General features: G+C 38.6%; 2 protein-coding genes across 2 annotated transcripts; both read right to left on the bottom strand.

The window, feature by feature from the left end:
- Nucleotides 1-330: 330 nt before the first annotated feature.
- Nucleotides 331-19,031, bottom strand: LOC146636460 (uncharacterized). The gene is made up of 21 exons (XM_085350338.1): nucleotides 18,974-19,031; nucleotides 18,784-18,880; nucleotides 18,294-18,406; nucleotides 18,100-18,170; nucleotides 15,633-15,758; nucleotides 15,445-15,540; nucleotides 15,229-15,357; nucleotides 15,021-15,149; nucleotides 8,619-8,667; nucleotides 8,245-8,392; nucleotides 8,023-8,138; nucleotides 7,799-7,869; nucleotides 7,574-7,714; nucleotides 4,402-4,497; nucleotides 4,146-4,277; nucleotides 3,918-4,052; nucleotides 3,754-3,791; nucleotides 2,840-2,880; nucleotides 2,146-2,748; nucleotides 1,536-1,564; nucleotides 331-471 (listed from the first exon to the last, which is right to left on the bottom strand). Exons 1-21 carry the CDS (start codon nucleotides 19,029-19,031, stop codon nucleotides 331-333), a joined length of 2,559 nt encoding a protein of 852 aa, XP_085206464.1.
- A 4,830-nt stretch (nucleotides 19,032-23,861) lies between these two features.
- LOC146636459 (sentrin-specific protease 1-like) lies at nucleotides 23,862-26,632 on the bottom strand. Its single transcript, XM_085350337.1, has 10 exons — nucleotides 26,551-26,632; nucleotides 25,750-25,865; nucleotides 25,367-25,408; nucleotides 25,207-25,278; nucleotides 24,987-25,052; nucleotides 24,768-24,856; nucleotides 24,585-24,693; nucleotides 24,398-24,506; nucleotides 24,085-24,155; nucleotides 23,862-23,963 (listed from the first exon to the last, which is right to left on the bottom strand). The coding sequence occupies exons 1-10, from the start codon at nucleotides 26,630-26,632 to the stop codon at nucleotides 23,862-23,864; spliced, it is 858 nt and encodes a 285-aa protein (XP_085206463.1).
- Nucleotides 26,633-27,068: the final 436 nt, after the last annotated feature.

The following is a 27,068-nucleotide window of genomic DNA, read 5'->3' as shown; positions in this document are numbered from 1 at the left end:
TCATGTAGATATTTATGTGTTAATCAGTTTCTGCAGCTTTAATATAAATGAAATTAGATGAAATTAACCCTAGGTGCAGTAGAGGGCCAACAATGAGACAACCACAAAAGTAGGAATGGTTTTATTGGTGGAGGATGCTGATATTTATTTTTTTTTTTTTGTCATCATCTATTCTTTTTTACTAGTTTTCCTTTGGTTATGGTCAGTTTCACTGCTTTTAGCGTGAGGTGAAAACTCGACCCTACAGAGGTTGCACAAACAGTCCAACTCCACCGGATGCCACAAAACTATATGCCACTGCCAGAAGGTTTTCTGTGTCTCCCAGCAGTCTTAAGAGCATGGAGCAGACTCCAGGAGACAAGCGGTTACTCTAAGAGAGCTGGAGAGGGTTGTAGAAGGCCTTCCACCCATCTGCAGGACCGGCATCTGTTCCTTTGTTAAAAGAGGAACAAGTTGACTACTACCTTGTCTCTGACCAAACAATTAGAAACAGACTTCTTGTGAGTGGCCTTAGGCCCTGATGTCCTTTAGTGGTCCTGTGCACACTACTCGGCATTGTGGAGTAGAAATGGCCTTTGCCAATGAATACCAGAATACTAACAGAGTGACAGTAACAATAAAAATAACGGTTTCCTTTCCAAATATTTTTGCCACTATGATTTCACCCCACATGTGCCCATTCTCCTTGTTGTTCTATGTTTGCTAGCTGACTGACTCATGTTTGTGCTGAAAAACTATGGGAGTCAAATTAAAGTAATGAAACACACTCTCCTCTCTGTTGTCCCATTTATTATATTTCAATTAGGAAGTAAAATTGTTTTAAGTAATGTGCATTGAATTCACGTTCATTTAACCATGTTAAGTTTATCCAGAATAATTTTTCTTCAGCTCAGCCATCGTCACCAAAATTATTTTTGTTAATTTGTAAATTTTAAGTTTAAATCTGATCTAAGCTAGGTGAATTTCTTATTGGGTCCAGAGGTAAAGTCATATACAATATATGGACAACATTTTAGCCATGATTGTAATCAAAACATACTGTAAAATGAGTATTTTTGTATTTATTAATTCAGAGCCAAAGTTAAGAAAATCAATATATAAATGACAAAGAAATGGCAACAGATGAGCTCAGAGGGCTCTGCTGAAGAACACAATATGTCGCAATGCTTTAAAAGGAAATGCACAGCAGATTGAAAAGTAATTAAGTAATACTGCAATTAAAATCAGGCATTAAACATATAAACACACAAAAGTTTACATTTAAATATTTCCTTGTGAAATTTCTTGTCTGAAATCATTGACACTTTACATTCATTGGTATGTTGTTTTTTTTTACACAAAGAAATGTGAAAATAAAATGAAATCGGTAATACACTAAAAGACTGCATAAAAATGAAACCATTAAGAACAAAAGACAAAAACACTCAGTGATAACAGAAATATAATTCTGTGTTAAGGTATATCCCAAGTTTCTTTGAACGTTTAAAAACGTTACGGCAAATAAAGCCTTTAGTCAATTCTAACTTAATTCTAACTAAACTTAAGCATTTTGTAGCTGTTAAAATGAATGAAAAAGAGACAAATACAACACTCAAGCCATATTTTTCAAAAAGAACAGTGGAAAAAATGAGCAGTATTATAACACTTTCTCTGCGATCTTCAATGCAATTTTGGTATCAATCATATTCATGAATGAAAATGTGTATTTTGTTGACATTTAAAGAGTTTACATTTTGCCCAAAGTGACCTCTTTATCTATTTCAAGATTTAAACTTCTTCTAATATTTCTTTGTTTTTCTAACCATTTCGTCATGTGCTGTGTGGTTTCATCCGTAGTTTTCTTTATGATGATCTTTGTCTGACTGTCGTCTTTACAAGCACTATCAATTTCTGTATGCTCTTCGTCAATTACTCTAACAATAGGACTTGAATTCTTTGAAACATGTCCTCCTTCTGTAAGTCGCTGAGCTCCAATTCTTGCTTTTGGTTGAAAACACTCCAGTCTTATAATTTCAATATTTTCCTCACTACCTCCGTCCTGCTCCTCTGTTAGTCTTTCCTTTGTTATCTTATTCCCCTCACTCTGATTCAGTTTGGTGTCACGTTCATTTTTCTGTTCTTTGCTCTGTATCTGCACACCACCAACACTTTGTGATGTATGAGTAACACTGATAATCTTCTCAGCTGTTTTCTGCCCTCTACCATCTAATCTCATGCTAACATGCTTCACAGCTTCACTGTTGTCAGGATTTTCAATGGTGATTTCACTCATTTGAATATATTTATCAGCTTCTTCCGTTTCTTCCCTGTCATCCCTCACACTCCTCCTCTGAGTTTGCACACTAACATCTTTATGTGCTGAATGTGTAACATCATGATTACTGGCTTCACCCATCACATCTTCTTTTATTGGTTCATTAAGAAACCTGCTAATGCTCCTCTGCTCATTCATCTGATTATCTTTAGGTATGATTTGTATTCTGTCACTGCCTGTTTGCTCGTCCTGAGATCCATTTAAGAGGTCATATCTTGTTAACAGCTTTCCTTCTCCTGTCGTTACTTTATCAGCTTCAACACTTACAAATTTAGAGCTGTAATCTTTTCCAACATTTGGTCTACCTCCCCCATGTTCTCCTGTATCCTTTCTAGAGTCGTCTGATACTTCACCACCCTCACAGTCTGTGTGATTTCTATGGCGTGTTGTCAGGGACAGCTGTTCCATCTCCTTGATCTCTTCACCAACAGCATCTGTGGGATGAATTTGAAATTTGTTATAAAAGCATTTAATGCACACCAACAAAACATTAATGGAAAGCATTATAAAAAGATTTGTCCTTACTTTTCTTCTTTCTGTAAAAAAGTAGATAAGCACTCTCAGATCTAAAGAAGAAAAGAAACTGATTTATTTTTCAACTAAATCAAAATGTGTAGCTCATGTATTCAATACAGTGGTTTGAAAAGTATGTTAAAGCTTTGTATAGCTACAGACTGCGATATTCGCCCTTTGAAAATTAGCTCCAGTTCAGTCAGATTAAATGGGGAGCAACTGTGAACAGCAATGCTTAAGTCTTGCCATAGATTCTCAATAATATTTAGGTCTGGACTTTGAGTGGGTAATTCTAAACCATGAACTTGCTTTGATCTAAACCAGTAAGGACTGAGGCCTCCTGGTGGGTTGCCAAGGTACTGCAGGTGGGCCTCAGCGATAACAGAAATTCAGTTTGAAATACTCATGTACTGATACATATTTATATAAATATATTTATATTAAAAAAACTGAATTTAAACCGGGAGTATGGTTGCTTTATTATATTATTATTCTAACCTAAATTTTCTGCTCTTGATTTGAAGTTTGTGTCTCTGGATGACACATTGACCTTAACAACTGGCATATAACTCGGTACAGCCTGTGTTGTTTATGTTATTTAATACAATTTTTAGAAAATACTTTTTTTTTTTTTTGTATTTTGATTAGACTGAAGATTTAAGAGTGAGTGGGCCCCGAGGGATGTTCTGTTTTTTTTAAGTAGGCCTCAGCACTCTTGACTTTGGGAATGGCTGATCTAAACCATTCCTTTGTTTGCATCAGCAGAATGGTATGACATAGTAATGTGGTATAGTGCATTAAATTCAATGCCAGTGCATTCACCTGCATACATGAGATCTAATATATCTACAGTATGCACTTGTGCAAAATAAAGAAATATTTGCAAAAAAACACTATGTGGATATAAGAAAAAGACAAAATCTTACTTCTCAGTGTTGTCTACTTGGAACGGTTCATAATCAAGCTGTGATGGAAAAAGCAAAGAAACATATGATCGATCTCTTTCTCCTCCTCTGTAATGCATAACTGCGCAACATGGCTGTTTTGTATAATGTTTCAGCAATAGTGAAGAAAGGACTAACAGTCTTACCTCTGTGACTCCAGCATCATCGAAATTATACCATCTGTCTCCGTGTTCCTCCTCGATCTTGATTCTTGCACTGTAAAGTCCACTTCTCAGATCACCAACATGATCCACAACTGCATACAGTTCATATGTCTGACTCTGATCACCAAAGAAAGAAATGACAGCCATGAAAATGAGCAAAGAAAATGAAAAGGATATTGTTTAAATATTAAAATAAACTGTTATACATACGTCTGGTATCTGCAGGGTGTAGGGAACCTCCACAGCACAGCTGATTTTGACGTATGACATGTCATGATAGCTGAACTCAAAGCGCTTCAGAAGTAGAGGCAAAACATCTGGATGATGCTTCATTACATCTTTCTGAATGAATAACATCAGAATATGTCATCATGTTTTTTTCATTATAACATTATGAAGTAATAATTCTACAATAACAAAATCAGCTAATGTGCATAAATCAGAAACAAGTTTTCTCTTTACTTACAGTAGTAGCATCAACTTTGTCATCACACTGGTCACAGTACATCTGATTTTCTCCACTTAATTCTGTCATTCTGAAAAACTCATCAATGCCATCCACCTGGAAAATGCACACATTTCATTTTATTCCTTAATTCCCTCTGACATAAACCCGCTGACTAGTTTCACGGATGTACGGTATTCAGAAATGTTTTCTCAAGAAGGAATGTGTCTAACACGAGACAATTAATTAACCCTTGAGTCTAACTTCCTTTTGAAGGAGATCTGAGAGAAAGCAATAAACCCTCACACACTAACAAACTACACAACCAGCACACAATTACTGGTGTCAGTAGGCATTCAGACTGCAGACTTCTGCATCAGCTGCAGCTCATTTATAAAAAATCTGTAGCTGATAACTCAAACCATTCCAGTTCCTTTGTGTTACTTAGAAAGAGACAGGGTTGGACTTTAGCACCCCTGTTATCATTGTGGCCTACACTGTTCTGAGTTGTGCTACTACTCTCCCCACCCCCACCTTCCCCTGCATGTGGATTTAGGGCGGGAGGTGTGTTCTTAGATTTATGACATGGTCTAAGGAGCTTGGAAAGAAAAGCGTCTGGACTTCTTTAAGTTGCTTGAAGATGTTTCACCTCTCATCAGAGAAGCTTCTTCAGTTCTAGGGTCAACAGACACAGAGACTAGTGCTACTGTAACTCAGACAAACTCACTGTGATGAACAACTGAATGTAAAATAGCAGCAATCCTAAAGAGAGCCTGATTGAAAATGCTGGTTTAAAGATTTATGACACATTAGTTTGCATCTGACTGTGCTTGGCCTCGTAGTTTAGATCAGCGGTTCTCAAAGTGTGGCAGAGTTCTGACAGGTACAAGTTACCTGGCAGATAAGTTTTGCGGACCTCATGTTTAACATCTGCGGCTGTCGACTTACACACGCAGCTGCAGCTTTTTGGCTACAGCCTACACACATCAACAACAACAACAGGACCCAGTTCATTCTGTTTCAAGCCGGCGAGGCATGATTGGGGATGCCGCTCAGGTGTGTCCGCCTTCCCCGCAACCACGCCGCAGACCACACCCCGCCAAAGCTCTGCAGTCAAAAACAGGCTCACTACAGCCAATAAGAGCTAATAGTATAAACTCTCAATAAATTCTATATTTTTCATCTGTGTTCACAAGTTTCTGGATTTCTTTTTCTTTATAAGACTAAGACTGAACTTTATTTTTGTTTGTCAATTTTCACATTCTGTTTAACTTGTTGCTTGTTTGAAGAGGTGGTGCAGACTAGTGAAGCGGTTTAGTGACAAAAGTTACAAATAGTTGTTTGAAATGAAAGTTATTTGTTTAAAACAAGTTACTGAAGGATTCATTGTGAATTTATTAGAGTTTATTATCTAAATAAAGTTGCAGTTAGGCTTTTCTGTCATTGTTTTTATTAGACAGTGTGTGAAAACATTTCTTCAAAGTTGGAGAACCCCTGGTTTAGATCAAGGAACCGTGAAAGTAGTCCAGGCCCTTTGATCACATTATGGTTAATTTTTGGTGGGGATGTACCAAGTGTGGCAAGAAACAGGTTTGAATGTGATGATTCAAAACTGTTCATGTTTATACTGTCTTGATTTTAAATAGTTAAAGAATAGGTATACTTTCTAAATATATGTATCTTATTTTATTTAGAACTTTAGTTTTGGATATTCATCTTTAAGTGGGAGATATTTCTTTGTCTTTTGTTTTCTAGAAAAATATTTTTCTTCGTTAGTTTGTCTTAGTTTTTCTAAAGTATGGCCAACTAATCTGCACTGTAATTATGACTATGAATAAGCCACTGCTGTGAAGTAAAGGGAATAAAAACTGGTGAAAAGCCACCGACACGCTCAGGCGCAAAAGTTAAACCAATTGAAAGCGTACAGTGGAGGGAATAATTACTGGGTGCCCTGCTGAATTGCTCACTTTCAAAGAAATGAACAGTCTCAAATGGAGAGAGACAGAATATAAACCAAAAATCCAGAAAACAACTTTTATTTGCACTGTATAGAGCGAAATAATAATGTAGTCTGCAAACCAGCCAAAATTCTGGCTCCCACAGTTTGTAATCTGTGTGCCACACGGGTACACAGCCAATCAGTGAATTGCAGATACTCCTGGTCTCAGTATAAAGCTCACCTTTTCACAGAATCTGTTTGTTTCATTCCAACATCTCCACCACCATGGGTGAGACCAAAGCTCTGTCAAAGGGACAAGACTGTAGATCTGCATAAGGTTGGAATGTGCTACCACACCATCAGCAAGAAGCTTGGTGAGAAGGTGACAACTGTTGGTGTGCCTCATATGGTGAAGATGATCATGTGCCCAAAAGTACACAGGAGGAGCTTGTTAATGATATCAAGGTAGTTGTGACCATAATGGACTAAAGTCTTGCAGCACCCAAAAGCTCCCTCTGATCAAGAAGGAGCGAGTACAGGCCCATCTTTAGTTTGTCAGTGACCTCTAAATAATTTAGAGAAGGTTTAGGATAAAGCGCTGTTGTCAAATCAAAACCAAAATCGAGCTCTACGGCATCAACTTGACCTGCCATGTTTGGAGGAAGAGGAATGCTGAGTATGGCCCAAAGAACACCATCTCTACAGTCCAGCACGAATGTGGAAACATTATGCTTTGGGCTGTTATTCTGCTAAGAGTACAGGATGACTCCACCGTATTGTACCTTCGTCCCTCAGCCAGAACACTGAAGATGGATCCTGGATGGTCTTCCAGTATGGAGCTAATGAAAAAGAACATTAAAGTCATGGAGTGGCCTAGCCAGACCTCAGTCCTTAAAATCTGTGTAGGGAGCTGAAGCCTCAAAGTGCTAAGTGGCAGCCAAAAAACAAACAAACAAACAAACAAACAAAAAAAAACAGGATTATGAGAGTTCCTGTAAAGAAGAGTGGGCCAAAAATCCTCCTGAGACATGTGCAAGCCTGGTGACCAGCTACAAGACCCTAAAACTTTTATGTCACGTGTTTTTATGAATTTTTGGTTAACATGTTGTCTCTCCATGACACTATCACAAAAATTAGAGACTGTTCATTTCTTTTTCAGAAAATTTTCAAATTCAGCAGGGTTTGAAATTTCCCCTACGGTATATATTGAAAACAGAAACATGCTCAGAGGTTTGAGGCTTGTCAGATCCTTACCACTCTGTATCCTTCACTTCCTTTTGTGTCAGTGCAGGAATCCACCAGTGCAAGAGGAAGATGCCAGAACGGTATATCTATGTCAGTCTCTGTCAGGCATTTACAACAGGTGGTCTTCTTTGCCAACATGCCATGGAAGATCTGAAAAACAAATGAACACAAACCTGTTAACATCTATTATTTTTTTCCATCCTGCTTATAGTTACCCTTTGATGAAGACTGTACCTGTGAGGCCTGAGGACTGGTCAGTGTTAAAATCTTCTCAAAGTACTCTGCAGCATCATGCTGTTCATACACTGAGTGCAGAGATGTTCAACAAAACAAGTCAATTATAAAAATGTTTCTTTAACTATGAACTTTAATTATGGGTTATGAATGCAACACTTCAAATGCACAGGTGATTTACAGAATTCAAATGTTTTGTTGTCCTGTGTGTTAACATACTGTACCATCGTCAATGCCCAGCTTCTTTATTAATGCATCCGTCTTTGCAGTATGATTCTGTAAGTCTTCAAACAGTGCTTTAAGATGTTGGTCAATAAACTGAGAATTTTCATTGGTGTGCCTAAACAAAGACACTGCTGGTCATGAGTGATACAAAACTCAGTTTTAAACTGCTAATCTAGCTGACATGAATACATTATGGTGCACGGCAACAGACAACAACAAACCTCATCACAGCTTGTCTGAAGTCTTTGGTCATAAACAGCACCTGCAGCACACTGTTCAGATAGCATGTTGCTCCTTCTTTTGCCAAGCCATGGTACTTTACATCCGCTGCTGGGGAGAGATTGTTATGAAAGCATGCAAGTAGCAGAACTGCTTTCATACCATAAGCATGGATTATAAAACAGCACAGACAGCGAGTAGTTGCACCCGTTCATGTTTTGCACAATTTACTGTTTTGTAGATTGAATTTTACGAGAAAAGCGTCAAAATCTCTGTTGATCAGTCCACATTCCAGTGAATAGACTGCTTAGTATTACATTTTTAAGACCCAGTTTGCTGCAAAAGAGGTTGAGGACACTAAACGCACTGCACCTACCTGCAAGATTAAAGAAAAACTGTCGACCCGTGTAATTCATTTTCAGTCCCTTTAGAACCTCAGTCCCGTTTTACGCCGCCAGCGGCCACAAAGACACGGCTGGTTAATAGCAAAACAGTCGCAACGGTTCCGTAAATACCTTTTCTACAAATGCACTAATGCATGTGAGCATGCATTACGATTGCAACTTCGAGACACTCCCTGAGATTCTTCACGGACAAGAGGATTAAGCTGTTTTCACGTCCAGTTAAGTCGAAACTGTGGAAACAGTTTCTGTTTGACCTGTTCGTGCTGTATTCAGGGTACACCGGAAAAAACAACTATTTCTATTAAAATAAGCGTCACATGACCGAACAACGTTATCCTCTCCAAAAGGTAGTGGGCACTGCACCCTTAAATGTGATATTTAAAAAATATGAACCCGTAGTTATTTAATCAGAAATAAGAAACCTGTTAATATGTTACATGTGTCCCGGTTCTCAAAGGAAGGCGGGATAACTGAACTCTGAAGCAAACAATGCATTCCTTTGGAATACGTCAGTCATCTATTTTTAATTCAGAAAGTGAAGCAATCACTGTTGGCACAGGGTGTTAGTTATTAGAGATGTAGAGCAGGTAAAGCAATGACGTTATCTACTTGTTGTTCGGGTTACTACACAGTACACCAGTAAAAACAAATACTTTTATGCAATTTTCTTTTATGTCCATTTCTGGGAAACACTGCTGCTGTATGCTGAAATGTATATAGTGATATATAGTGTATAGTATATATAGTGATATATACTGGGGGACAATACTTTTTACATTTTAAGGTATCTTTGCTCTCATAGCCTGCTTCAACACTAATATTCCTACAGAATATGTTTTATCCTCATCAGCACTCATCTGTTGTTGCATGTGTGTTTGTCAGTGAGTGCTGTGGAAGCTGAGACACTCATTCTGTGTTAAATGAAGAGACTAGAGTTGACGTTCAGCCGGCTTTGTTGACTTAGAAACCAAAAACACTGCCAAAATGATGAGCTCATGAGATTATAATTACCAGGAAATTCCACTGAACATGCAACGTTCTGTCAAAACAGCCACATTGATTCCAGCTGTGAGGGTGTTTACTTGATAAGATTCCCGATGAGATCATTCATGATTTCTGCTTTGCAGGCAGCACATGCATTTCCTCTGTTTAATAACAATCTTTAAGAAAGTTTCATCAGCTGCATTGTCTTTCCACCACAATATCTGTCAGAAAGCAGAAAACGTACACTTATTTAATGCATTTAATGTTAATTTCTCTTATTTCTTTCCTGAAGACCTCCATATATACTTACAGACAGGGATGCATTGAAGAGCGCAGTTTTATTTTATACAACAATAAAAGCTGATCTTTTTCAAACTTGAGCATATTATTAGATTATTGTCACTTTTTATAAACAGTCTATATACAAAGCAACTTGCAAACAGTGGCTGAAGTGCAAGCAGTGGCAGCTGAAGTCATCGGTGGAGATGATCTCAGTCAAGGCTTCAGTCCTCCAGGAACCTTCATCACCATGTGGATCACAGACATGTGCTGGATTCCATATTCAGACAACTTTGTCTCAGATCCATCCAACATCTTATCTGTAAATATCAGCCGCAGAGCTTCCTCTCCTGCACACACACACACACACGCACGCACGCACGCACGCACACACACACACACACACACACACACACAGAGTAAATACTATTTTAATACATGCATTTTAATAGGCACATCCACAGAGATGTATTAGATTACTAGCCCACATTTAGAACAGAATCAGAAAGGGTTTTATTGCCAGATGTTGTGAAGGTTTACAACATTATGAAATTGCTTCGGTACTTAGTGCAAAACATACTATAAAACAAACACTTAAATAAACATAAAAATTAAAAGTGCTAAGCAAATAGATATATACATAAATGCAGGTGATGATCAGTGCAAAAATGGAGCAGATGCAGAGAACATAGTAGAGAGTCATGTGTTTGTGTTGGGAACAGTCTTATTTATTGTTCATGAGTCCAACAGCAGAGGGGAAGAAACTGTTCTTATGGCGAGAGGTTCTGGTCCGATTGGACCAGAGCCTCCTGCCTGAGGGGAGCAAGTCAAACAGACTGTGTCCAGGGTGAGAAGGGTCAGCAGTGATCCGAGCTGCACGCCCCAGTGTCCTGGAGGTGTAAAGGTCCTGCAAAGACCTACTCTGCAGGTCTATTAAGTAATGTACTTAAAGTTGGACTTGCTTGTTACTAGACTGAGTTTCCACATTATCTGCTTTATCTCCAAAGGTTGATCCAGTTCATCTGGACGTAGCGTTTTCAGTGGAACAATGGGCTGGGAGGTCAGTTCCTTCATCATCAGTTCCTTCGAACTGACCTTCCAGCCCATTGTTCCTTCAGTGGTGCTAGTTTCAGTCATTATGCAAATGCACTGTTTATAAGACTGGGAAACCTGCAGTCAGCTGAGACTGAAGAAGTCACTTGGATGAGTGACAAAACGTTTCTCCCACTGAAAACACTACGTTCAGATTAACAGAATCAACCTTTGGAGATTTACTTACCTGTATGATTGAGCATGCATCAAGACATATGTGCTTTGTCCTTCTACTTCATCTCATTTACTCCCTTTACAATATTTTAAAGAAAAGTACCTAAAACTGCTGCTTGAATAGACCTAGCGGAGCTGGAGCAATATACTAATACAGTAATGTTTAAAAAAAAAAAGCTTGTCGTTGTGTATAATGTAGTCTACTTTCACTTTTGATTCTTCAGTTTACTAAAAGAAAAACAACATTTTAAACGCTACTATGAGCGCTTTCATCAGCCACGGGTTACGTGGTGTCACATGATGTAAGTAATGGAAGTCTTAATGTCTCAGTGCATTTACCTGCGGTCTCCGGAAGCCTTTGACTTATTTTTTCCTTCAGCTGTTTCACTGTCATGCTCTGAAACTGCTGGTCAGTGTTGCACAGGTCAATCATCATCTTCTCACCCCGTAGTCCATGAACTACAACCTGGTAGATCTTTCCCATTATGTGCTGGTTTCTGTGCCCCTGGTTTTGCTCTCGCAGTGCCCGTTGATGAAACTAATAATGACACTTTAGTTTCTTCTTTGGGTTCATCAGAGGGCTCACGAAACTTTCACTTTCATTTAGATAATTGTTTTTGTCGCTACTCATGAGACGTCTTATCTTTTACAATCAGCACCTCTTTAAAAAAAACTGTCAAATATATGTTGATGTTTCCTCAAAAGTGTAAATTAAAATATTTTTAAAAAAAAAAGTTTTTAATATTTAACAGTGTTTGCTATAAAAAGGTTCATCACTGAGTTTATTCTTAGAGTTTATGGTCGTCATTATAGTTCCTGTGCAGCACTCAGCATGTAACAGCCTAAATTACCAAGTGTGTGAATGTGATTCTTTATTAGACGTTTCCCTAACTGGAAATCTAAACTGATATCTCAGTATATGATGAGAGCAGGGCGTGTCCTGCTGTTCCTCTTTAACACGAATCTCATTAAAAATCACTGCAAATATTATTTATCAGTTCCATTATAAAACAACATGTACCATGTTCAACATATTGACTGACTGTGGGGAAAAGTATGGTGGCCCTGAGAGGTCAAACTTACTAAACCCAAAGGAAACGACAGCTAATAGAAAATGCTGCAAAAAGCACACAAACACAGCAGAGGTAGAAAAAACAGAATGGACACGAAGCTGGAAAAAACATGTCAAAAAATGCCAAAAAGCACATGTGAATCATGTTGTTAGCGCACAAGTTATCTTGGACACAAGTGAATCTTTCACTTTTTCAGCACCTCTCAGCACAGTCCATCATATGGTTGAGTTTCTGTCACTCCTTCAGTTGTTGTGATGCATCTGACCTCTCAGGGCGACATTACAAAGATGTGTGTTTGAGATCTTCTGCAAGTAAATTTTTCTAACACAAATGCACAAAATGTCATTAAAGCAACGGTCCCAAACCCTTTTTTTTTTTGCACCACGGACCCATCGGGCAATATTTTCATGGACCGGCCTCTGAGGTGTAGCGGATAAATACAACAAAATAAAACTATTACTGGTACCAAAAGAAATATTCATAACACACGGGAAAAGGCCCAAGGAAACTGACTTAATGATAAAACATTAAAAAATAACGATAAACCCCCTGAAAACCATAAATTTCACCCCTGAGCCTCAACTCTTGCGGCCTGGTACCAAACTACTCACGGACCGGTACCGGTCTGTGGCCCGGGCGTTGGGGACCGCTTCATTAAAGAATTTACTGAACGTTTTAAATACATACACAGTTTGTTAGTGATTTATTTGGATTTACAGAGAACATGTGTAGAGGCCCAAAATGGGAAAACTATGATTACCTATGTGCAGATAAATAGTAAATAAGAAAGACATTGACATGTAACAAGGTAAACAAATGCATTCCTGATCACAGTTTACCAATCACAATTAACAACATCACCTCCAAGGCTCTTTTATTAGATTTTTTTTCTCTGTCACGCTTGCAGTTTGTTGTTGCTTGTGTTTGGTCTTGAGTTTGCTGTCTGTAGTAACAACGTGCTGTTCTTTCATAATGTTGCTGTTTAAGGTATTTACATTTCTGCCCTGATTTACTGAGTTTTTATAATTAGAGGCTTCATTGATTGTACGGTGACTCTTGGAGTAGTTTGTTGGGTTCATGACTGAAGAACAGTAACAACTACAAATCCTTTTATCAGCAGCAGAGACAGAACCGTTCCCTCCCCGTCTAACAGGCCTGCTGTTTTCTCGTGTTGATGCTTCTTTTAGTGCCTCTTCCTTCTTTTCTTCGGCTTTAGTCTCTCCAGGTTTCTCTCTATTTCTTCCTGGGCTACTCCTTGGTTTACTTGTTTTCGTTCCAGTCTCAGTATCAGTGTCGTCCCTAACTTCCCAGAAAGTGTCTTGTCTTGTCTTTTGGGAATTACTGTTTTGCTGAGTCTCGTAAATTTTCCGTGTTTTCAAATTTTCTGTTTTGTTGATATGAGGATACATGTGTGCCTTTGTATTTGAATCAAGCCACTGCACAACTGCTTTAATTCTTATTCCTATGTCAGTTGTTTTGTTTATCCGTGCTGCTCTTTGGTTTGGCTGTTTATCCGGTTCTCCATTAAAGTTCATCAGTTCTCCCAAAATTCCATCATCACGACAGCTTTTTGGCAAATCACCATTGTAGCCCTTTAAAATGTCCTTCCCTTTGTCATTATATCTCTCTGGTTGATAATGAGGAAAAGCAGTGTCCCCTCTGTGTGTCTCACGACTCCTTCCTTCAGCCTTGACGTCTGAATGTGCACACTGAGTGTCGTGGTCACTTCCTTCAGTCTTTGGAGCTTCTTTGCTCACTTTGAACATAAAAACGGAAGATTAGTAAAACACAGAATGATCAATGACTAATCTGTCTTTGGAGAAGAGATTATTGCTCTTGTGGCATTTATTATGAATGTCATCATTTTTGCATCAGTCTGATATGTGTGTAGCAAAACAACTGGTACTCCGTAAAAAAAAAAAAAAAAGCTGTATTAAGTGACATTTGGCTTTTAGGAAATTAATATTTTAGGCAAACAGTCCAATCAATTGTGCAAAAAACAGTTAAATCAGTTTGTGTTACTGATTAATTTTCTGATTTGTACATTAGTGTTCTTCAAAACAGTGAAAGAACTTAAAACTGAAACAAAAACAACCAGTACTTCTTTAAAGCATGCAGTTTTGGCTCCTCCTACAGGTCAAAAATAATTCTTCAGATACTCTTAATATTATTTTTATCTACAAGCTTTTGGGAAACACTTCTTAAGTATGCTAGTAAGACAACTTTTACATTTTTACACTCTTTGCACTACATCTAAGTCTAGTGAAATAATGTCACCTTCAATTAAATGTTATTTATTTGTCTCCAAATCACAACAACAGTTGACTCGATGCACTTTATATCATAAGGTAAAGATTACAGTAGGAAATGATTTTCTTTTCTCGGTGGGTTAACCATTTCAAATAAAGTGTAATTATGAATTTTAAAAAATTATAAGAGGTGATCTTAAGCAAACTTACCTTTCCTGTACAGGAGGATGTAAGCTGTAGAAGACCTGTTATGAGGAATTATGAGAAAGACGCCATCAAACGTCATCAAAAGTCAACCAGCTGAATAATGTGAACTCCAGCTGCATCATGTCAGACATTACATGGTTCTAGCTCAGGAAATATTCCTCATGTGGCATTAAACAAAATCAGTGTTTACCTCAGTGGGTTTTCTTTAGCAAAAAATAGTTTGACCTGAAAAATGAAAAATAATAATAAATTAATGACTTAATGTCATGTTGTTAAACTTAACTGTCTGAGGACTTGTCAAATTATGCTCCCTTACACTTTCGACACGTCCATCATCGAAGCAGTACCACTGCCCATTTTCATATGATTTGATTTCTGCGGTGTAGTGTCCTCCTGTTAGACTGCCAAAGTGGTTAACCACGGCGTAGAGCTCATAAGTATATTTCTGGAGAGAAGGAAATAAAACAAAGTCATTAAATTTAAAAGATAAAAGTTAAAACTTGTTGCTGTTCTCTCTTAAATACCTCCATGTGTAAAGTTTGAGGCACATCAGCTTTGCAGTGAAGCTTGACGTAGCGCCTCAGCTTGTAGTCAAAGGTAAATCTCTTTAGTAGGAGGGTCAGAACATCTGGATGTTGAGTTATCTCCCATTTCTAGGACACAACATAAAAACAACTACATGAACCAGAGGCATTCATCTTTTGTGATAAAATCTTTAAGAGATCAGATTCATCACTCACAATGTCTGCATTTTGCTTTTCATCACAGCGGCTGCAGTATATCTGGTCATCACCAGATACTTGTTGTAACTCAAAGAAAGCTTCGAGACCTTGCTCCTGCACACCATGAAGATTTTATGTAAAACAGATTGCTTTCTTAACATTTTGAAAATATATACCCTTCTTTTTGATGGGGGAAAATTCAGTACCACATTGTAGGTTTTATATCTTGAATCTTCCACCATTAGTGGCAGAATCCAAAAGAAGCTCCTGGAATCGTTCTTCATGTCGCACTTACAGCATGTTGTCCTGTGATTCAGCTCTCCTTTAAAGATCTGGACACGAAAAAGTGCAATTGTTGCTGTGCACCCGTGTAATCAGAGACACTGTTAGAGCTATACTGCACTGACAAAAGCATTTTGTTAGATTAAAGTACAATAATTTGGCAGGCTTATTGCTACATCTACTCCTATTTTCTGTTCAGGAATGCAAATGAATAACTCATTTGGCTTATTAATCAAAAAAGTAATTTCTGCTATTTTTTCTGCTTTTTTTGTAAAATGGGAAATGTGAAAGTTCATGGATTATATATTAGAATTAAAACTATCATTTTGATTAAAGACATCGTGAATGCGGTTAAAGTCATTATCACACGGTGGCGCTCTAATTCATTTATTAAGCATTGTATAAAAGAACTTTTAACCTGTCAACACTCACTAGAACATAACAAACAGTCTGTATAGAATCACCAACATTTACATTTTTAAAAAGATTCCTTTTTAAACTTTTTCTCCTTGGAAGTTAAACTTCTACCACCATCTGCACTGCTTCATAATTCTGCATGCAGAATTCAAAATACTTTGACTATGTTTCCCTCTCTTATATTGTCTCGGGTAAATCTAAGTATTTTAATCTTTACACTCTAACTCAGCTAATGCACATATTTGAAAAAGTATATGGATGTAAAGTGAGTTTGGCATATATATATATATATATATGTGTATATATGTATGTACACTCAACAAAAATATAAACGCAACACCTTTGTTACTGCTCCCATTCCCCATGGGATGGACGTAGAGACCTAAAATTCATTCCAGATACACAATATAACCATCCCTCCCAAACAGTGGTCACAAATCAGTCCAAATGTGTGGTAGTGGGCACATCTGCCATATTGAGATAATCCATCCCACCTCACAGGTGTGCCACATCAGGATGCTGATCTGACATCATGAGTAGTGCACAGGTGTACCTCAGACTGCCCACAACAAAAGGCCACCCTGGAATGTGCAGTTTTTTGCGCTATTGGGGGTCTGGGGACCCAGAACCGGTCAGTATCTGGTGTGACCACCATTTGCCTCATGCAGTGCAACACATCGTCGCATGGAGTCTATCAGATTGTCAATTGTGGCCTGTGGAATGTTGGTCCACTCCACTTCAATGGCTGTGCGAGGTTGTTGGATATTCGTGGGAACTGGTACACGCTGTCGTATACGCCGGTCAAGCACATCCCGAACATGCTCAATGGGTGACATGTCCGGTGAGTATGCTGGCCATGCAAGAACTGGGACATTCTCAGCTGCCTTCTGCCCTGAACAATGTGAACCATGATTCATCCGTGAAGCGCACACCTCTCCAACGTGCCAGACGCCATCGAATGTGAGCATTTGCCCACACAAGTCTGTTACGGCGACGAGCTGGAGTCAGGTCAAGACCCCGATGAGGACGACGGGCATGCAGTTGAGCGTCCCTGAGACGGTTTCTGACAGTTTTTGCAGAAATTGTTTGGTTGTGCAAACCAATTGTTCCAGCAGCTGTCTGGGTGGCTGGTCTCAGACGATCTTGGAGGTGAACCTGCTGGATGTGGAGGTCCTGGGCTGGTGTGGTTACACGAGGTCTGCGGTTGTGAGGCCGGTTGGATGTGCTGCCATATTCTCTGAAACGCCTGTGAAGACGGCTTATGGTTGAGAAATGAACATTCAATGCACGGGCGACAGATCTGGTTGACATTCCTGCTGTCAGCATGCCAGTTGCACGCTCCCTCATTGCTTGTGGCATCTGTGGCATTTTGCTGTGAGACAAAACTGCACATTCCAGGGTGGCCTTTTGTTGTGGGCAGTCTGAGGTACACCTGTGCACTACTCATGATGTCAGATCAGCATCCTGATGTGGCACACCTGTGAGGTGGGATGGATTATCTCAATATAGCAGATGTGCCCACTACCACACATTTGGACTGATTTGTGACCACTGTTTGGGAGGGATGGTTATATTGTGTATCTGGAATGAATTTTAGGTCTCTACGTCCATCCCATGGGGAATGGGAGCAAAAACAAAAGTGTTGCGTTTATATTTTTGTTCAGTGTATATATGTGTGTATATATATATATACACACACACACACATATATATACATATAGATATATGTATCTGTGTATATATCTATATGTATATATTGATTTTTACTCAACTACCCAGACACGTGTTTATGGTACATAAAAAAATCTGATTCTTTATTTTCCAAAGGACGCTTTTGACACCGATTAGCAGACAGCTACAGCTGGTGCCTGCTGTGCTGTACGTTGTACACGTGTACCTAGATATTTTCAAATTTCAGCACTGATTAATGAACACTGTGCCCTTAAAGTAAACAGAGCTGTATATTGGTCGCACCTTGGAAGCGTCTTGGCTCGTCATACACAAAATCTTCTCAAAATACTCAGCAGCATCACGTTGTTCAAATACTGAAGATCAGGGAGATAGAAGAGGACGCAAAATTATTACCAGAGCACCAGTGATAATATATTTGTTACAGCATTTCAAATGCACACACAGAATAATGAGACATGTCAAATAAACCATCTCACCATCTGTGATGCCCAGCTTCTCTGTGATGTTACGTGTTTCGGCCAACTGTTTCTGTAAATCATCAAACAGCCTTCTCAGCTCTGAGTCAACGATTGGTGATTCTTTCCTGCCCCTCCGATGATCTGGACTGCTTAATATGTAACCAGGAAACAAAGGTAATGTGATTAAAAATCTTTATATTTCCACTTAGTTCCAGATTTTAACACGTATTAACTCCTGGAAGAAATACACTTTCACATCAATCTGACACTTCTGTTAAATAAAAGAAAAACTTCATCTTGTTTCTTAAAACTGAGTCAAAGAGTAAAAGAAAACAAACATTTTCTGTGATACTCTACGTTTCTGATTTATTCTGATTTTCCTACATTTCTTCTTTTTTTTTCTTTCCCATTCATCCAGGCTTTATGCTAACTTATGACAGCTGTGTTCATCTCCTCAAGACAACAAAGCCACATTTAAAAACATCCCAAATAAAGTTTTTTTTCAAACCTTTTCAAAGCGTCACGAAAGTTTTCTGTCATGAAAAGCACCTGAAGCACGCTGTTCAGGTAACATGTAAGACCTGGACTCTTGAGGCCATAGTAATCTAAAAAGTAAGTCAATGAGGGTAAGGAATATAAGTCACACATCATTTAATCAGAGCCACATGCTTTAAGCTGCTGCATTTTATACTACTTACCTGCAACAGGAAGGCTTTTTAGTTTCTTTCTGAACCTCGACACGAGGGAGTGATTCATCCTGATGTCCGTCTGATGTGTGTCGGCATTTTCACTCCTGAACTTTACTGTCAGATGCTTGGGTTCATTCTGTTGAAGGATATTAGATACAGCAGAAGTTAGAGCAGGAGAGTCAAACACAATGCTCGGGGGCCACACTTGACCCGGTAAAGATGCCAATCCAGCCAATTAGATGCTTTGGAAAATTAGTAGAAAAGCATAGACATTAAGAAGCTTTTAAGAAGTTTTTTCTCCTGATAAAAACCTTCCCTGTGGCCATTCATACTGAGCCAAAAATAGTTAATTAATAGATAACAGTTGTGTGTAAAGTGCTGACAGAAGGGGGAGCTTCACTGGTCTGGCCCACTTAAAATTAAAGTTTGCTGTATGTGGCCCAGGATGTAAAGTCAGTTTGGCATTCCAGAATTTGAGGATAACCAGAAAGGCACCAACAAACATTCAGACGGCAGGGTCAGAGTTTGGTATAAACAACATGAAAGCATGGATCCATCCTACCGTATAGCCACAGTTAAAGCTGCTGGTGGTGTACAGTGGACCATTCCTGATGACTGCTTCCAGCAGGATAACTCACTATGTTAGCTCAAATCCTCTCAAAATGTTTTCTTTTTACATTAAAATTAGTTCAGTGTACTCAAATGACCTCCACATTCACCAGATGTCAGTCCAACACATCAACTTTAGGATGTGGTGGAACAGCAGAGTCATGGATGTGCGCAGACCAGGGGTGATTTTAGCCCATTTTTGGGGGTGCTTCAGCACCCCCAAAATTAATCAAAGCACCCCAAAGATTTCTTACTTTTTTTTGACAATATTTGCTGTTTGTGTGACACACTACTAAAAATATAAAAAGCATACAGAACTGTACTTGTTTGAGACGTAACATTTTAACAACAAAAGTATAGATAACCCCCCCTCCCAAAATGGTTTGTTCCAGCTCTCCCCTGCTCTGGCTCTAGCGCTCTTGCTGCCAGAGTGATGGTGGCTGAGACGCAGCGGAGCGGAGGTGTAAGTGCCTGACTTAAAACAGGACATATCAGCTGCATTTAACCTTCAGTTACTCTTTATATAGTTAGGTAGGAGTCAGACCATGTTTCTTTTTAGCTGAAAAACATTACACCAGGTAACATGCAGTGTTGAAAACGTGTTTCCCGACGTTTGCTACCCTACAATCCGTCCTGCTCTGTAGTAAATTCAGCGACATTTCACCGTCCTGTTGCTCCCATTGAAATGTATACAGCCTATTTAAAAATCTAAAACTTTAAATTCTCTGTAGCCTAAAGTTGTTACCACTGTCCTGCTTGAAATGGATACTAACTAGCTAACTGACTGGATGCCCATTAACCTTATAACTCCTGTTGTGCGTGTGTGTGTGTGTGTGTGTGTGTGTGTGTGTGTGTGTGTGTGTGTGTGTGTACAGAGAAACAGCCAGGTTCATAATGGATATAAGGAAGTTTTTTCAAAAAAAGGAGCCACATTCAGGTAAAAGTGTAAGATCAAATGATCCGTCAATCAAGAATAATGTTGGTCTAGTGTTTCAATATTTATATCTTTTATTGGTTGTTCATGTGGTTTGGTTATTTGCCTTATGGTTGAAAGTAAACTGAGAGAGGACTTTTTTTTATTAGTGATCTTAATAGTATTTTTTCATATTAATTAAATTTTTCATCTAATTGAATACAATCTATTTGTGTATGATTGTCAGTCCAAAGAGGGAGAGAGGAAAGAGGGGAACGTGAGGAGAAAGGGCAAGGTCAGGAAGAACCAGGTAAGAAAACAGACAGGGAACAGTGACAGGCACAACAGAAACTATTAAACTGACAAAGAGAAAAAAACCCTGATTTTACTCACACAATCTGGAAGTTGTGTTCTCCCTATATTAAAGCTGCTATACAGAATCTGCAAAACAAACTGGGTTGAAACATTTTGACCCTCTTTAACAACATTCCAACATAACATTATCATTGATTGGGGAGATTAAAATTAATGATATATTTTTATGTGGTTCAGCCACAACTCTACTAAAACCTCAGCCAGTAATAGGTAGGCCAACATTTGGACCGTCCAGTTGTCTGTATGACTGCCGCAGTACGTGCACCACATTTGCACACTATCAGAAAGTGCCAAACAGCCCTGGTGGAGTGAGGAGCTGTAAAGATAAGCAGAGTGCTCTGTTTATATTCTAAAAATGTTTTAAGCTTGTTTCAAAGATTCTGTACAGCAGCTTTAAATGTTTTCCAAAAGCACATATACACTTCTCAGTGTTTCTCAAACTTTTTACAGTGTGTACCACCTGATAAAAATGTCAAGTACCACTATGAAAGCATGAAAGTCATAAATCTTACAACACAAAATTATTATTATTAAATTAGTAAAATTAGTATCTGCATACATTGTATACATTCTACCAGAGGCAAAGTTGCCTCCATTTTTATAGTTTTTATTAATATTATGTAATAATTTATTTGTAACAATTTATTCTGTTTCGGGAGTGTTTTTTATGTATCTGTATTATATTATACATACACATTAAAAGTGAATCTCTGTCCAAAAAATGCACTCAGTTTACTTCTTACTAACTATGAGCATCATTCATAATTTTCCCCCAGTAATTAAGGTTAGGATATGTATTTTTTTTATTCCAATCCATTCTTCTTTAGCAGCATTTAAATAACTTTGATCAGATTTCATGGTTTTGTTACAGACTTTTCAAAAAAGTGTTTTGCTTTTCTTTTACAAATGTGGGGATTAAATTGTGTTAAAAATGTACAAAACAGTGATGTCATGTTTTGTGACGAGGACCCAGGCACAGAGAGACTTGATGAATTTAAGAATCTTATGATTAAATAAAGAAATTTGCAGACTTACACAGAGATGGTAAAATTATGATGACCGATAATGGAGATGAATACAACAGACGATGAGGACAGGGAGGAACAGGGGTTTAAATGCACCAAAGTGACAGTCAGAGAGAACTCGGGACAACATTTAAGGATGCAGGAACTGACAGAGACAGGTTTATCTTGCCTGGCTGGGCAGCTCTCTGGGTGCTCAGCACCCCCAAAGCTCTGATTCTAGAATCGCCCCTGGCGCAGACACATCTGCAACAGCTGTGTGACGCTGTCGTGTCTGCCTCCTCTCGTTTGTTCTGTTTTCTCTCTTCCTGCAATAACGTCACTGGACTGTGTTATGTGGCATCCTTAAATAAAGCTGGTCTAACTAAAGTTGAGCTGGTAATAATTAAGCAACATTATAAACATAATACTTTTACGGTTTGTAGTACAGGTTTCTTTTGTAATGTGCTATCATTACAAACCCTTTGGTTTACAATTTAAATTTGAATGAATTCGTCCACAGTAACAGTCTGTGTCTCGAGTGTTATCGAACCATGCTGCCGCCTCTTAGCTGTGCTTACCCGCCTTCAGGGGCGATAAAACAGACCATTCAAGCAACAGTAAAACAATCACAGCTTCAGTATAAAGTACCAAACGCACTGACGCTATAACCCGTAAGTCCAGACAGCAATAATGATGATGTTTTCTAACGGTGAGTAGTAAAAAGGGAGGGTAAACAGGAGAGTACTCACCGTGCAGCCTATCTGATTTACCGACATCAGCAAACTTTCACTTTCGATGCCGTAGCGACGCTGAACGAGGAAGTGCGACAGAGAGGAGGTGCGACAGACACACAAGGACCCACCGCTGGAAGTACACACAGACCCTGGAGACTCTATTTACCCTGGTAAATTTAATATTTATTTGAATACTTAAATTGTTATGGTAAGGACTAATTCAATGGTTCATGCAGCACCCTCTGGTGGTTGTGCCATGTGTATTTGTTGTTGCAGCTTGGCAATAAACAGAGTCGCCACGTTAAGACAGAGCTGGCCCAGTCTCGTTAATGGTGCTGCTATTATAAACCCGAGATTTACCAAAACATGGTGTCAGAAGTACTCTGGAGGGAAGAAGAACGCCACGAAAACGGAAGCTTTCTCACCGGAGAGAAGTCGCCCTGCAAGTTTGCATTAACAGCCACAGTAAGAGCTAAGCTAACAAATTAGCAAACGCTAACTAGCAGCATGGCAGCTAGTTCTGACAAAACGTCCTACCTTGTCAAAACATCCTACCGTAGCGTAAATTTATGGTCTTGTCTAACAATCCGTGCTACCTTATCAGAATATGCTACCTTACGTAGTTAATGGCTCCGTCATATAGGTTGGACGTTCAGATGGCTAAATCACACTATCAAAACATGCTTCCTGCTGGGATTTATTTAGGTAGCATGTTCAGATGGCCAAATCACACTATTAAAACATGCTTCCTGCATGGTTTTATCTAGGTAGCATGTTTAGATGGCCAAATCACACTATTAAAACATGCTTCCTGCATGGTTTTATTTAGGTAGCATGTTCAGATGGCCATATCACACTATTAAAACATGCTTCTTGCTGGGATTTATTTAGGTAGCATGTTCAGATGGCCAAATCACACTATTAAAACATGCTTCCTGCATGGTTTTATCTAGGTAGCATGTTCAGATGGCCAAATCACACTATTAAAACATGCTTCCTGCATGGTTTTATCTAGGTAGCATGTTCAGATGGCCAAATCACACTATTAAAACATGCTTCCTGCATGGTTTTATTTAGGTAGCATGTTCAGATGGCCAAATCACACTATTAAAACATGCTTCCTGCATGGTTTTATCTAGGTAGCATGTTCAGATGGCCAAATCACACTATTAAAACGTGCCTCCAGCACACAATCATCTAATGTTGACAAAGAATCCAAAGAGACATGGAGGGGAAAAGACAGCTGTTTTTATTAGAAGTTGTTATGTGTTTTCCTTACATTTTTTGCATTTATATTCTTGGTTGCTCTCTTTATATTTTGCACATGCAAAATGTGCCCATCTTTGGCAAGATTCACACTGCACCTGGAAAGGAAAAATAAATAGCTCATTATGTTTGGTGAATACTATTAGTCAACATTTTAAACATGATTAGCAAGTAATGATACTAAGACTTATGTGTTTCTTTTGTTTTGTTTTGTTTTACCATTTCAATCATGCTGCGGTCAGCGTCAGCATCTAACATAGAGCAAACAATGCAGTAATCCTCAGCGTTCCCTGAAACACATTCATGGTTAGGTTTTAATCAAACATTATTTATTGATTAATTAAAAAATAATAGTAAATTTGTTCCACAAATACTTCATGGCAAATTAGTCCCCTGAATTTTTTTAATTAGACTTAAAGAAGGGTCTTATCTGAAAGTGTTTGAAAAGCACTATTTGTACTGTGCTGTTTAAAAAGCACTATTTAAAATGGAAGTACACACTCTAACGTGATAAGGACTTTACTGGACTTACCTCGATGTTCAAGTAGGGTGCAAGCTATCTGCATTCGCTCCACCACAACTGCTTCTGTAGTGGTTAATACTTCACTGACCTCTCCAAAAGCAAGGTAGTGTTCTGCAAACTGTGAGATTTCTCATTATTATAATGTGAAGTCCTAATTGTAGCTAACAATAAATGGAATAATTTGAATAAGGGTTACCTTTAACAGCAAAACTCCGCAACTGCTGGAATCCTGTTGCTTGTTGTGTTGCATAGTCTGTAACTGCCACTCCATGGTGTCTTCATGCCCTCTCATCCTCAGAAAATTCCTAGTTGAACAAAAATGTTTGTAATGAAACAAGAAATGTTTTATCTAAGAATAATACCTCAGTATCATGCATACCTCCAGTTGCGCAGAATTTTCCTGTCATAAACACCTTCATTCCCCATGGGGTCTATTAGCAGTATTTTCTGTGCAGAAATGTTGACAATCTAAAGAAAAAGTTAATAAATTAAAAATTACTATAGTTTTTGCCACTGAAAACCTATTTAAGAATAACACTTTGAGCAAGAAACTGCTTCACAACAAATTACGCAAATTAATAACTAAATGAACACATACCACAAGAATCCAGTGCGTACCAAAGTTCACAGGGCACAGCCACATGTCTTCAACTGGGAACTTCATCTGTGGGATTGGAAGTGCAGAGTAATTTCGATTTACTTAGGTACCATGCATCTCAGGGTGTTTTCAAATATAGTGTTGTTTAAAGGAACTGAACTCTGTCCTCAGAAATAGAAATGAGTCAACTTTTTGGACCACTTCTTAACTTTCAACTTACCTTGGTGAGGCATCTGAACTGCCCAGAAAACAACGAGCTTGCAACTACTGAACAGAGCAGGTGTACAGCATTCTGTAGAAGTATACAAAAATGTTACAGAACAATAAATAAATTTTTTTTGTATTTCAATATAAGTGGGCAAAGGACATTTCTTACTTACCTTGCATCTCTCAATGACACGGTGCAGGTATGCATCAATGACCTGTTTTGAAAAGTCAGAGTTTATACACCAGCAGCAACAAGTTCTGAAGTAACTGCTTGAGTGCTGTACACAAAAACTTGGAAAGGAATATAATTGCTGATAAAGGTTCTTTCTGCATATACTGGAACTGGGTATTATGATGTCACAGATGTCACAACATCTGTGTTGTTGTTGATAACAATCTTTCCTATTGAAGTGAATGGGTGAAACTTTATCAGAGTTTTGCTATATAAACCCCCCACCTACCCACACATTTTAAACTATTAATGGTGTCTGCACTGCAGATGCTTCAGAAGGAGCAGCACTTCAAAATCAGAATCAATAATGATAAGTTCTCTTACCTCATCAGAAAGCCACCGTGACCCCTGCAGTGTTCGAAAAGAGGAATCAAATAACTTGTATGGTCCAACAACTGACTCCAAGCGCCCAGTATCCTTTGCACGCCATAGCCTCTTTACTAAAAGAAAAATATGATAAGTTAGCTCAGGCATGCATGAGATTTTTAGTGGAAAAGCCGGGTAAAGGCCAACGGGCCACAACAGGAAAAAAGTCAACACAATAAACATGCATTTTCACGCAGAGAAATAGGAAAGGTACAGCGGGTGGGCAAAAGAGAAAATTACTGACAGGCAGATCCATTTCCAGACTTCCACAAGCTCAGTGCTCGTTGCATGTTTCTTCCAATATGAGTTGAAGACTGCAAAATGCAAACAAAGTCATGCAATGATCAATCATGTTGCAACGGCAAACTGGCAACAAATGACCAACGGGCCAAAAAGAGTTGTTCACTATGCCACCTTCATTTTCTAAGCTTTGTGTCTGGGAGGGAAGTTCTTGTTCACGCGTTTCCGGTCCTGGAACAGAATTAAACTCCTTGTGGGAGCAACAACTTTTGTCAGCCGTTTTGGGTGCATAATGAATAATAGAGAGTCTGGTATCCTCTGGACTTTGCTGGCACTGAGGGTTAGTAGGATGGCAGGGGGGCATCTTCAGGTCTGTGCTGCTGTTCACTGTCTGACTGTGAGTTGGGTATTTTTCATTGTCACTGACATTTACATGGTGGCTTCTTCTGTACGGCTTGATATGGTCAGTGCTGTAGTGATTTTTTAAAGTTGCTCCTTCCGTGTTTTTTAATCTCACACATTTGCCAGCGATGTCTTGAATGGTGTAGGGTCCTGAAAAATCTGGATCAAACCTTCCTCCCTTCCTTCCACGTTTCCTCATGTTCAAGAGAAGAACTTCATCTCCAACACTGTACACAAGGTTTCTGTACTTCTTATGGACTCGTCTGGCATAGGCTTCCTTTTGTAAGTCTTGGGACTTTGCCATATTTTCCTCTACAGTTTTTTTAACTTGCTCTTGTGCGTCTCTTGTAGAAGATACAAAGTCACTGTAACTCGACTCCTCAGGGAGAATGATGGAGGACAGCTAAAATTTTCACATTTTAAATTACAATTAAAATCATAAAGAAAAATAATGCATGTGAAAAATGAACTGAAAATTCTAACTAAAATAACTCGTGTTTAAAAGTAAATATACTATTATAAAGCTTTGAGCACAGAAAGCCACAAAGATAGACTCATATCATTTTTTGTATAGTCATTTTTACTCTTGATACACTTCCATAGGTGAACACATTATACTTAAAGGTCTCCTCAAG

Source organism: Diplotaxodon limnothrissa, linkage group LG3, assembly GCF_057381915.1.
Source record: "Diplotaxodon limnothrissa isolate DT_005_m linkage group LG3, D_limnothrissa_male_GT1.1, whole genome shotgun sequence".
NCBI lineage: Eukaryota > Metazoa > Chordata > Actinopteri > Cichliformes > Cichlidae > Diplotaxodon > Diplotaxodon limnothrissa.
This window is presented reverse-complemented; position numbering and strand designations above follow the sequence as displayed.